The sequence below is a fragment of the Telopea speciosissima genome, unplaced genomic scaffold, assembly GCF_018873765.1.
Source record: "Telopea speciosissima isolate NSW1024214 ecotype Mountain lineage unplaced genomic scaffold, Tspe_v1 Tspe_v1.0769, whole genome shotgun sequence".
In the NCBI taxonomy this organism is placed as follows: domain Eukaryota; kingdom Viridiplantae; phylum Streptophyta; class Magnoliopsida; order Proteales; family Proteaceae; genus Telopea; species Telopea speciosissima.
Window position 1 is genome coordinate 2359 of NW_025318105.1, and position 11309 is coordinate 13667.

General features: G+C 40.5%; 1 protein-coding gene across 1 annotated transcript; it reads left to right on the top strand.

Moving 5' to 3' along the window:
- Window positions 1-513: 513 nt before the first annotated feature.
- Window positions 514-10918, top strand: LOC122648317 (BTB/POZ domain and ankyrin repeat-containing protein NPR1-like). Its single transcript, XM_043841549.1, is given in 4 exon segments — window positions 514-1352; window positions 2076-2823; window positions 10661-10677; window positions 10679-10918. Coding segments are annotated over 4 exon segments (1515 nt in total). The 5' UTR covers window positions 514-827; the 3' UTR covers window positions 10904-10918.
- Window positions 10919-11309: the final 391 nt, after the last annotated feature.

Below are 11309 nucleotides of genomic sequence, written 5' to 3' on the forward strand. Positions count from 1 at the left end.
AATTCTACTTTTTCATGGAGGTGCGCCCATCATTTTGCATGCCACAAGGGTAGCAGTGTAGGGCACCACACGCGCCCAGTATCGTTCTCTATGCAATAATTTTCTATTCATTGGCATTTAAAATTTTAAATACGACAGCTGATGCCGTAAGCCATGGTATCATCATAATTAGATTTTTCATTAAAAAATCAATAATTCTATCTAAAGAAGTTAAAAATAAAATAGCACTTTAATGCACACGGGACCCCCGAGTCAGAGAGTCCTGACCCAACTTCCTTTTGTTGGGCCTCCACCATACGTTTCAGGACCCCTATGTGGACCATATCCATTATTTAAGAATTCTTAAGAACATGGGCCCACCCAATTCACCTTCACGCGTTCTCCGACTCGTTTTGGCAACGTTTGATTCAATCCGATCCAGTCTTATCTTAATATACATAGGATCGGGAAGTGAGTCCGGATCCCACTGTTTATTCCAATCTGATGGTCCAGAAATGTGATCTTAAGTGAGGCCCACCTTCATCGGGGGTTGTCTGTTCCATCGTCTCCCGTCAGCCATGTCTGTAGCTGATGAGAGCTTCGAAGTCTCTGATCTCTCCTTCCCTTCTCCTCCACCCCCTTCCCTTTTCATCGCTTTCTCTCTCTGCTGACTTTCGTTGAGGCTTCCAAGCTTCACTGTGAAGCACTTTTTCTCTCTCATAATCTCTACATCGTCTTCCACCTCCGTGTATTCGTCGGTGTGAATCTCTGATCGTCTCTCAATCTCTCTCATGGCGTTTTCACCAACCTAGCTTCACTGGTGTACTATAGTTCCCTTTTCCTTGCCCATGGATTCTCGCATGACCTTCTCGGACTCGAACGATAACAGTGGCAGTAGCAGCATCTGTTTCGTCTCTCAAACTGAGACCTTCTCTCCAGAAGCCTGCGGTGACGTCCAAGCCCTTAGACGCCTCTCTGAAAACCTAGAATCAATATTCAAATCTCCGGAATTCGATTTCTACAGCGACGCCAAGATTATAGTTAATGGGGACCGTCAACTGCCGGTCCATCGCTGCATTCTTTCTGCTCGAAGCCCCTTCTTTAGGAGCGTCTTCAGTTCTGCCGGTAGAGAGGGAGGAGGAAAGTTCGAAATGAAGGAATTGACCAAGGATTTCAATGTGGGATTTGATGCTTTGGAAGCGGTTATAAGTTATCTGTATAGTGGCAAGGTTAAGCCATTACCCAAAGATGTCTGTGCTTGTGTCGACGAAGATTGCTCACATGTCGGTTGCTGGCCAGCGGTCGATTTCATGGTAGAGGTTCTGTATGCCTCTTTCACTTTCCAGATTTCGGAACTGGTGGCTCTTTATGAGGTATAAGGAATGTCCTCTTCTCCTCATCAATCGCTTCTGAATTCTCATGTGTCTTTCTAATTCTAATGAGTTGCAAATTATTAGACACATAAATGTGATTATAGTTGAAATGAAAAACATTGCCATTGTTCATATTACTGTCCTCCAATAATGCAAAGCATCTGATAGAGAACTGGGAAAAGTTTTCTTCCACCACCTGCAATAGTTAGAGTATTGAATTAGGAGATGCCAGAGTTTTTAACTTTTGCTTCAATGGAAATTATTTTACAGGAAATGTCTTAAAGAAAAAGGAAATCGTATAGAAATAAATTTGACAGAAATTGTTTTACTGGAGCGCAATAAAAATTTTAAAAACAACTTGGAAATGGATTTTTCTTTGATGTTGATTTCTATGGTAAGTGCTTGAATCATTTACAACATTCAATTTTCGTCTATGCTATGACGTTACTAAAACATGGAAGAATTTAATCTATCAAAGCATTTAAGTAAAATTAAGAAATTTAAACTCGTGAAACAAAATTTCCTAGCTGTTATAATGTTTCACATTTTTTTAGCCCACTAATCATCATTTTCTGATAGTTAAACGGAACAAGTTACTGCATCCAGTCCTATTGACACATTATTTTTAGATGCCATTTCGTTTTTGCACATGAGCATTTTTTTCTATTTTTGTTTTTCCAACCTCCAGTATGGAATAAATAAGGCTGTATTCTTTTGTTGCAGAGGCACCTGCTTGACATTCTTGACAAGGTGGCAACAGATGACTTACTGGTGATATTATCTGTTTCAAATATGTGCGACAAATCTTGTGAGAGGTTGCTGAAGCATTGTACTGAGATTGTAATCAAGTCTGATGTCGATATCATCACTCTTGAAAAGTCATTGCCCCATGATATTGTTAAACAAATAATGGATTCACGCAAGGAACTTGGCTTACTTGGGTCTGAAAGCAACAACTTCCCAGATAAACATGTGAAGAGAATACATAGGGCTTTGGATTCTGATGATGTTGAATTGGTGAGAATGTTGCTGAGAGAGGGGCATACCACACTAGATGATGCATGTGCACTACACTATGCTGTAGCATATTGTGATGCCAAAACTACAACAGAGCTCCTCGATCTTGGAATTGCTGATATTAATCATCAGAACCTAAGGGGATACACTGTTCTACATGTTGCTGCAATGCGGAAAGAACCCAAGATTATAGTATCCCTTCTAACAAAAGGAGCCCGTCCACCTGATCTTACTCCAGATGGAAGAAAAGCACTTCAGATCTCCAAGAGGCTCACCAAATCTGTGGATTACCATAGATCTACTGAAGAAGGAAAAGCTTCTCCGAAGGATCGACTGTGCATAGAGATATTGGAGCAAGCAGAGAGAAGGGATCCACTACTGGGAGAAGCTTCTGTTTCTCTTGCAATGGCTGGTGACGATCTGCGTATGAAGTTGTTATACCTTGAAAATAGAGGTGAGCCGTCACCATGGCTTCCAAATATCTATTCTTTATCTCTGTATGGCCCCTTATTATCAGATTTCAGATGATACCTATGGTTGCTGCCAGGAATTATTTCATTTTGAATCCCGGTAGCATTTGTATGAATAAGTTGTGGCTTCAAAACAGATTTAAGTCATACTAGTGAAGCCATTTTATGGTGAAACTTAATATAAAAGTACAATTATGGTAGCACTTAAAAGGTACCCTCTTCATATCTGGAGAATGGAAATTTTATAATCAATGCATACCTCCCAAAACTCCAAAAACCCATTTAATGTTTACTTGGTGAAGTCGTATGTCAATACTGAGTAAATCAGTATTGACTGGAAAATGCATTTATTCTATCTCAAAAACAATTTTTCTGTGTGCACTATTATTCTGGTTTCACTTAACTGGAATTCAGTTTAATGGTGTTATATACTTTTTCTTTTGTTACATGCTTTCTCATGTGTTGTTAATTTAGCATTAATTCTGGGTTCTAATGTACTTTTAGATTGTTGTTTCCTTTTTGAATCAGTGCTCCAGTTATTCCACGGATATGCTCTCTTCCCCCGTCCCTCCCTCCACTGAAAAAAAAAATGCAATGCATTTCTATTCTCCCTTTTTGCCATTCTCTTCTATTGAAGAATCAATGGCCATTCTAAACTATTATTTGAGGCCCTCATGCTTTTTTCTCAGCATGACACTGCGTCTTACTGCACAGGTTATTATTCTATGTGAGATTTAGTTTGATTTTATTAATTTCAAATTCTAAAAACTGTTCCTTCTTTCCAACTCACCCCCAAGAAGAAAGTGTTACCAAAACCAGAACTGAATGAATGCTTGAATGACCAGAATCGATCATCCAGCCCCTTATTTATAATAACCACAAATCATAACCAAAGTATGAATGTCCCCCTAGTCCTATTCGTATTAGGAATTCCCACTCCAATTAGGAATCCCAAATAGAGATTGGATAGAGGGAAAAATACAGAAAAGAAATAAAAAATAAAACATAAAACAACTAAAACAATAGGACTAAATTACCCCTATTGGGTAAAGTAGCCCATCTCAACACTCCCCCTTAAGTTGGAGCAAAGATGTCGATCATGCCCAACTTGACTAGATTGAGATGAAACAATTTCCCAGACAATCCCTTGGTGAAGATATCAGCAAGTTGATTAGCAGATGTCACAAAGGGAATACAAATCAGCCCATCTTCTAACTTCTCTTTGAAGAAATGCCTATCCACCTCAACATGCTTGGTACGATCATGTTGTACTGGGTTGTGTGCTATGCTGATTGCAGCCTTGTTGTCGCAGTACAACATCATAGGAAGACGAATAGGAACACCAAGACCTTGTAACAAACCTTTAAGCCAGAGTAACTCACAAATACCTTGTGTCATAGCTCGAAACTCAGCTTCGGCACTAGAACGAGCAACTACATTTTGCTTCTTGCTACGCCATGTGACAAGATTTCCACCTACAAAGGAGCAATACCCAGAAATAGATTTGCGATCCGCAGAACCAGCCCAATCAGCATCAGTGTATGCTTCTATCCGAAGGTGACCATGTGCAGACAAAAGAATTTCTTTTCCAGGAGCTGACTTCAAATAGTGCAAGATACGAAGAACAACCTCTATATGAGAAGAGTAGGGATCATGCATAAACTGGCTCACAGTACTCATGGAGACAGCAATGTTAGGACGAGTGTGTGAGAGATAAATCAACTTCCCTACAAGTCTTTGGTACCGGCCTTTATCAACAAGCTCACCCTCTTTTTCCTTGAGCCGAACAGTAGAGTCCATAGGAGTATTTGAAGGATGGCAGCCTAACAACCTGGTTTCAGCCAATAAGTCTAGGACATACTTCCTTTGGGAGAGAAAAATGCCTTTAGAAGATCTGACCACTTCAATCCCAAGAAAGTATCGTAGTTTCCCTAGATCTTTAATCTCAAATTCTTGTCCAAGGAAGGTCTTCAACCGTCTGATCTCATTACCATCATTGCCAGTAACCACTATGTCATCAACGTAGACTATAAGAACAATGAGTTTTTCACCAGCCCTCTTTATAAAGAGTGTGTGATCAGCATTACTCTGCTTATAGCCCACAGAAATCATGGCCTTGTGGAACCGGCCAAACCATGCTCGAGGTGACTGTTTCAGCCCATATAGTGCATGCTTCAGCCTACACACTTTTCCTTGGTTTCTACACAAGAGAACCCTGGTGGAATGTCCATATACACCTCCTCATACGATTGCTCCATTTAGGAAGGCGGTTTTACATCTAGTGCCGCAAATCCCATCCAAGGTTAAGCTGCATAAGATAATAACACACGAACAGTATTTAACTTTGCAACAGGTGCAAAAGTTTCCTGGTAATCAATGCCGTATGTTTGAGTGAACCCCTTGGCCACAAGTCGTGCCTTATACCTATCCACAGTGCCATCCACCTTCTGTTTCACCACAAACACCCATTTACATCCAACGGTTTTCTTCCCAGGTGGAAGAACCATAAGCTCCCATGTGTTATTTTTCTTCAAGGCCTCCATTTTTTCCATCATAGCTGCCTTCCACTTTCCATCTGATAAAGCTTCCTGCCAAGTGTTAGGAATACGAACAGAAGAAAGAGAGGAAACAAAAGCACGAAAGGATGGGGAAAGGGAGTCATAAGAAACAACATGAGATATGGGATGTTGAGTGCAAGTCCTGACACCTTTGCGAAGAGCAATAAGCAATTTAGGAGAAGGAACATTACCAGGTGGAGAGCGGGTTCGGATCCGGGTTCGGCAATTGGATGGGTCTGGAGCAACATTGATTGAACACCTTATGTTTCCTTCCATAGGTCTTCACAAGACTGTCATCAATTCTCCTCTGAAATTCACTAATAGTCCTCTGGATAGGAGTCTGGACCGGGGTAGGTTGCTCCCCTTGAATAGAGATAGTATCCCCCTGTATAGGAACCTCTCCCCCTGACTCAGGGGGAGTACTAGGGGTAGGCCGAACTGGTTCAGACTCGTGGTAAACAGACTGAAGTGGAGGTGGAGAGTCAATAGTCAGCACATCTTCACTAACACTCTCCCCCTGAAGAGGTGGGGACACATAATATGAAACACTTTCATGAAAGACGACATCCATGCTGACAAAAGTCCGGCGGGATGGAGGGTAATAACATTTGTACCCCTTCTATGTAGCAGAGTATCCCAAGAAAATGCAGCGGAGACTACGGGGGTCAAGTTTACCAGGGGAGCTTATATCCCGGGCATAACAAACGCAGCCAAATACCTTAGGTGGGACTATAAAGGAAGAAGAGCCAACTAATAGCTCAATAGGGGTTTTGGAATGAAGAACCCGACTGGGCAGCCTATTAATTAAATAGGCTGCAGTAAGGACATCATCTCCCCAATAAAGGGAAGGGACATTGCGAGCAAACAGAAGAGCTCTAGCCACCTCCAAGAGGTGGCGGTTTTTCCTCTCGCCTACACCATTTTAGGGTCAGAGTGTCGACACGTGGTCGATGGAGGATTCCATGGGCAACAAGGTATTTTTGGAACTGACTTTCCATATACTCTGTCCCATTGTCACTCCTCAAAATTTGAAGAGTGACATTAAATTGGGTCTTAACCAAGCTGATGAAAGTGTTGAAAACATGAAAAAACTTTATTTTTTGTGTGCATGAGGTAGACCCAAGTGAACCTAGAATAGCAGTCAATAAAAGTGACATACCACCGATGACTGGAAAAGGAAGCTTTCCTACTAGGACCCCACACATCAGTATGAACAACATGAAATAAGGAAGAGGATCTTTTATTAGAAATATGATAAGTTGAACGTGTCTGTTTAGCCAAGACACAAGGCTCACAAAAAAAATCTTCCTTATTATAGTCTTTAACTAATGTTGGAAATAAAGTTGATAAAGTACCTAAAGTGGGATGGCCTAGCCTAGAGTGCCATTTTGTGTAATTCAAAAGAGAAAGATGCCGGTGCAGAGCCTAGAAGGTAAAGCCTGGGTAGGTGTAGGATCTCTATCAGCGTGTACAATCCGCCATGCACTTTACCCGATCCAATCGTCTTCCCGAGTCCAGTTCCGAAAAACACACGTGAGTGGGAAAAAATGTCACTTTACAATTCAGGGATTTGGTGATACTGCTAATGGAAAGATGGTTAGTTGTAAATTTTGGAATATGCAACACAGATGACAGTGTAAGAGAAGGAGAACAACCAATGGATCCTTTCCCTGAGATGGAGGAGAGGGACCCATCAGCAATTTTGACTTTATCCTTACCAGAAGCAGGAGAATAAGTATTAAAAAGACTGGAAGAACCCGTCATGTGATCAGTAGCATTGGAGTCTATGATCCAAGGAGTGGAAACTCGATGCACAATGACCAACAAAGGAAATACGTGACGAGCAAAGAAGGAACCTGTATTGGCAAGAGATGTAGTAGAGGCAGCAAATGTGTTCAATAGACGTCGGAGAGCCTAGAGTTCTTCTTGAGAGAAACCAGTGTCAGTAGTGGGAGTTGAAGCTACACTTTCAGTGTGATTGGCTTTGTTTTTAGACTTAGCATGACCACGTTTGGCCTCAAAATCAGCAGGCTTCCCATGTAATTTCCAACACTGAGCCTTAGTGTGATATGGTTTGTGACAATGATCACACTTCACTAGCTCTTTGGCGTAGTAGTAGCAGCCAAGGATTTAAGTATCGGTATCGGTATGATCGTATCGGTCGGGCGATTTTAAGAGACATATCGTATCGTGATCGTGTCGGAGATACGTATCGATCGGTGCGAAACGCATGAAAATGATCAAAATACACATGGAAATACACTTTTGGACAATAAAAACAATATAAACAATCAATTTGTGTCATATATCATGCATATATACTAAGAATTGTGAATAATCAATAACTTGAGACAAGTGCGGCACATTGAAATTGTTATAAAAGATTAAAAGATGAAATTTCTTACATGTAAAGTCACCAATTGCCATGAAGAATGTCGGGGTGGATCAAAGTCATGTCTGTAAGGGTCTTCAACAATAGGAGTGACTATTGTGATAGATTTTAGGGTAAATATATAATCTTCTTGGAATGTGATAGATCTATACATAATATAGTACATATATTATATACATTAGCATTTGTTTTAAATTTTAGAAGAAAATAAAAAAAATCATTTTAAAGAAGCAATTTTCGGTTTTGGGTAAAAATGCAAAGAAACATGGATTTTGAACTCAAATCTTTGTAAATGTATAAAAAGAATGCAATACTAAGTTAGTTTAACATATTCCCTTTGAATCATAGCAAAAAAATACCAAAAATCAAAGATTTAAACAAAAGAATCAAGTTTTTTCAAAAACCTACCTTGCCCTTCAAGAACACCTTTTGATTTCGAATGTGGGCTGTTAGATGCAGCAAATGATGAGATTTCACCTCCTTTAGGATCGTTTTTGGCAAAGAAATCAAAGCCCTCAACAAATCTTTGGCAAAAACCAAGTTTAAAGATGTTTTTTATGGTTTCTCAAAGCTGGAACTGTTTTTTTCCGCCGCCTGCTCCTGCTCGAGTTTTCTGTTTTGAGAAGACTTGGGCCCATGTGGTTTTTAAGTTGCCGATATGTATCGAGACGTCTCGGTATGTATCGATATGTATCGACCACGTCTCGATATGTATCGTTATTTCAAAATTAATAAAATAATGGTTTAAATCATGTCTCGTCTGTATCGATACGTATCGACCGTATCGTATCGTATCGATATGTATCGGTCGATACATACCGATACATTCGAGACATTTACATTTTAAAAAAAAAAGATACGTCTCGACCTGTCTCGTCTCGGCCATGACCGATACCGAGACGTATCGGCCGAGACGATACGATACGCTCCGATACTTAATTCCTTGGTAGCAGCAACACTGTCGGAAGAAGTATACGAGGTGGAGCGAGAGTGTCTAAGGCTGATCTCTCAACTTTGGGAGTAATCATCATGACAGCCCTTCGTGTCTCTTCACTGTGAACATAAGAAAAAGTCTCCTCTAAAGTGGGGAAAGGAATCCGACCAAGGACTTGTACCCGAATAGGATCATAATTATCATTAAGGCCAGCAATGAAATCATAGACCCGAAACTGATCAACATTAGAGTGATAGGCAGTAATGTCAGCAGTAGTAGTAGGTTGAAACTGAGCATAATGGTCCAATTGCCGCCATAAACACTTGAGGGCAGTATAGTACTTAGTGACAGACATCTCCTTCTGAGTAGTATTTTGAAGTGTCTTCCTGATTTCATAAACCTGAGCACCACTACCTGATCGACCATAAGTTCCCTTGACGACAGTCCATATCTGAGTAGCAGTGTCAAGGCAGAGATACTGACTAGAGAGGTCAGTGGTCATAGAATTCAGAACAAATGACATCACCATAGCATCGTTGGCAGCCCATTTAGTACGGGCAGTGCCTTCTTCAGTAGGCTGTTTGGTGGTGCCAGTAAGATGGCCAGTGAGTCCCCTACCAGCCACAGTCAAGGACAATGATCTGGCCCAAATTAGATAATTTGTACCATCAAGTTTAATGGCAGCAACATAGGGAAGAAAGTCATTCCTAATCTGACCATCTCCTCCAGAAGTAGCAGTAGTCATCTCTGAGTCACCCATAATTCAGCCAAGCAGGAATCGATCCAATAATTAAGAAGAATTAGATCTTAAAAAAAAAACACTGCAGCAGATGAGGCTGATAAGCAGGTCGAGTGTAGCAATGTGATAGGGAAACAGTCCCTCAAAAAATCTCCCCCAACAAGTAGCCCAAAAACGGAAATCGATATGGTGTCAGGGTTTTAAAAAACCCTAACAGTTGAGATCGATAACAGAAAAGAGGGGCTGAAACTTGAGGGTCTTCAGAATATGCTGATGTAGCTGTGATAGGTGCTGTCCAGAGGTCTTCCAGCAGTGCTCCAAGATGAACAATCAACCTCCCATTCGATAGGGTTGATTTTCCAAAAAACAAGAGCAGTCCAAAATCGCAGGTAGATGAAGGCAGCAGCTATCGTGAACAGAGTTTAGAGCATAAAATTTGATGTGAGATGGAGGGCAGCAACTAGATCATAATGGGATCACCTCATTGGTGCTGCCCTTGAAGGATGGAAGAGGCCAAAGAAGAGAAGAGAGATCGATGGAGAAGGGTGGTGGAGAAGATCGATGGAGGGGGAAGGTTTTGAAAACCCTAGATCAGAGAAGAAGGCTCTGATACCATGTTACCAAAACCAGAACTGAATGAATGCTTGAATGACCAGAATCGATCATCCAGCCCCTTATTTATAATAACCACAAATCATAACCAAAGTATGAATGCCCCCCCTAGTCCTATTCCTATTAGGAATTCCCACTCCAATTAGGAATCCCAAATAGAGATCGGATAGAGGGAAAATGCAGAAAAGAAATAAAAAATAAAACATAAAACAACTAAAACGATAGGACTAAATTACCCCTATCGGGTAAAGTAGCCCATCTCAACAGAAAGCTTGCCTTTTCTCCTTGTTTGTGAAGTTACAATCCTTTTCCTTAGTTAAGAAACTTGGGAATGTAACTGGAATACTGATGTAGGAAATGTTTACTGCTAGTTGACCAGGCTAGTGTGGAGAGTTGATCTTGTTTGTGTTTGTGACATTCCAAAATCAACATAACCGTAGTAGGTTCTTTTCCCTAAATTGTGGATTTCAGTGGCTTTTATTTATGTGGAACTCTGTTCTAGTTGATTCCTACTGTTACTTTTTCCTTGTTTTAGTCTGAGATTTCTATTGTTTTCATGATTATGATTATGTGTATTTCTTTTCAGTTGGTCTGGCAAAACTTTTTGTTCCCCATGGAAGCAAAAGTTGCAATGGACATTGCTCAAGTGGATGGCACTTTTGAGTTCCCATTAACTATCCATTCCGGGAATGCACCTGGTGGCCAGAGGACTGTGGACTTAAATGAAGCACCTTTCAAAATTGAAGAGGAGCACCTCAATAGGATGAGAGCACTCTCGAAAACAGGTAAATATGAAGTATACACCTTGTCTCATTGGGAATATAGTTAGTTTTTATTGTCTATGTTAAATTGGTTCCAGTATGGTATGTATCAAGGAATTGGATCCACCTAACTCCCAAAAAAATAGGATACAGGGATATGTATCCAGAAGTGGGTGCGGGTATGGGGATGCCTGCTGAAATGTGTCCAGGAACTGTGGGATTCAAATGAGGTCTTTGATTATTTGTGTAGGGCTTAAAGATATGAAAGGGAATGATCCTTTTTTAAATAGAGGGGCAGAAATGTAAAGAAAATAAAGTTTGAGGAGGAATTTATAAAAAAGAACAAACACATGGGGGTTTAAATGAAAATTAGCTAAGTTGTAAGGTCTTATATACCATAGTCTTAACACATCCAATTTAGGGTCTAGGCGGTTTCAAGTATTTGGATGGATCAAGAGGATCAGCCAATCTAGA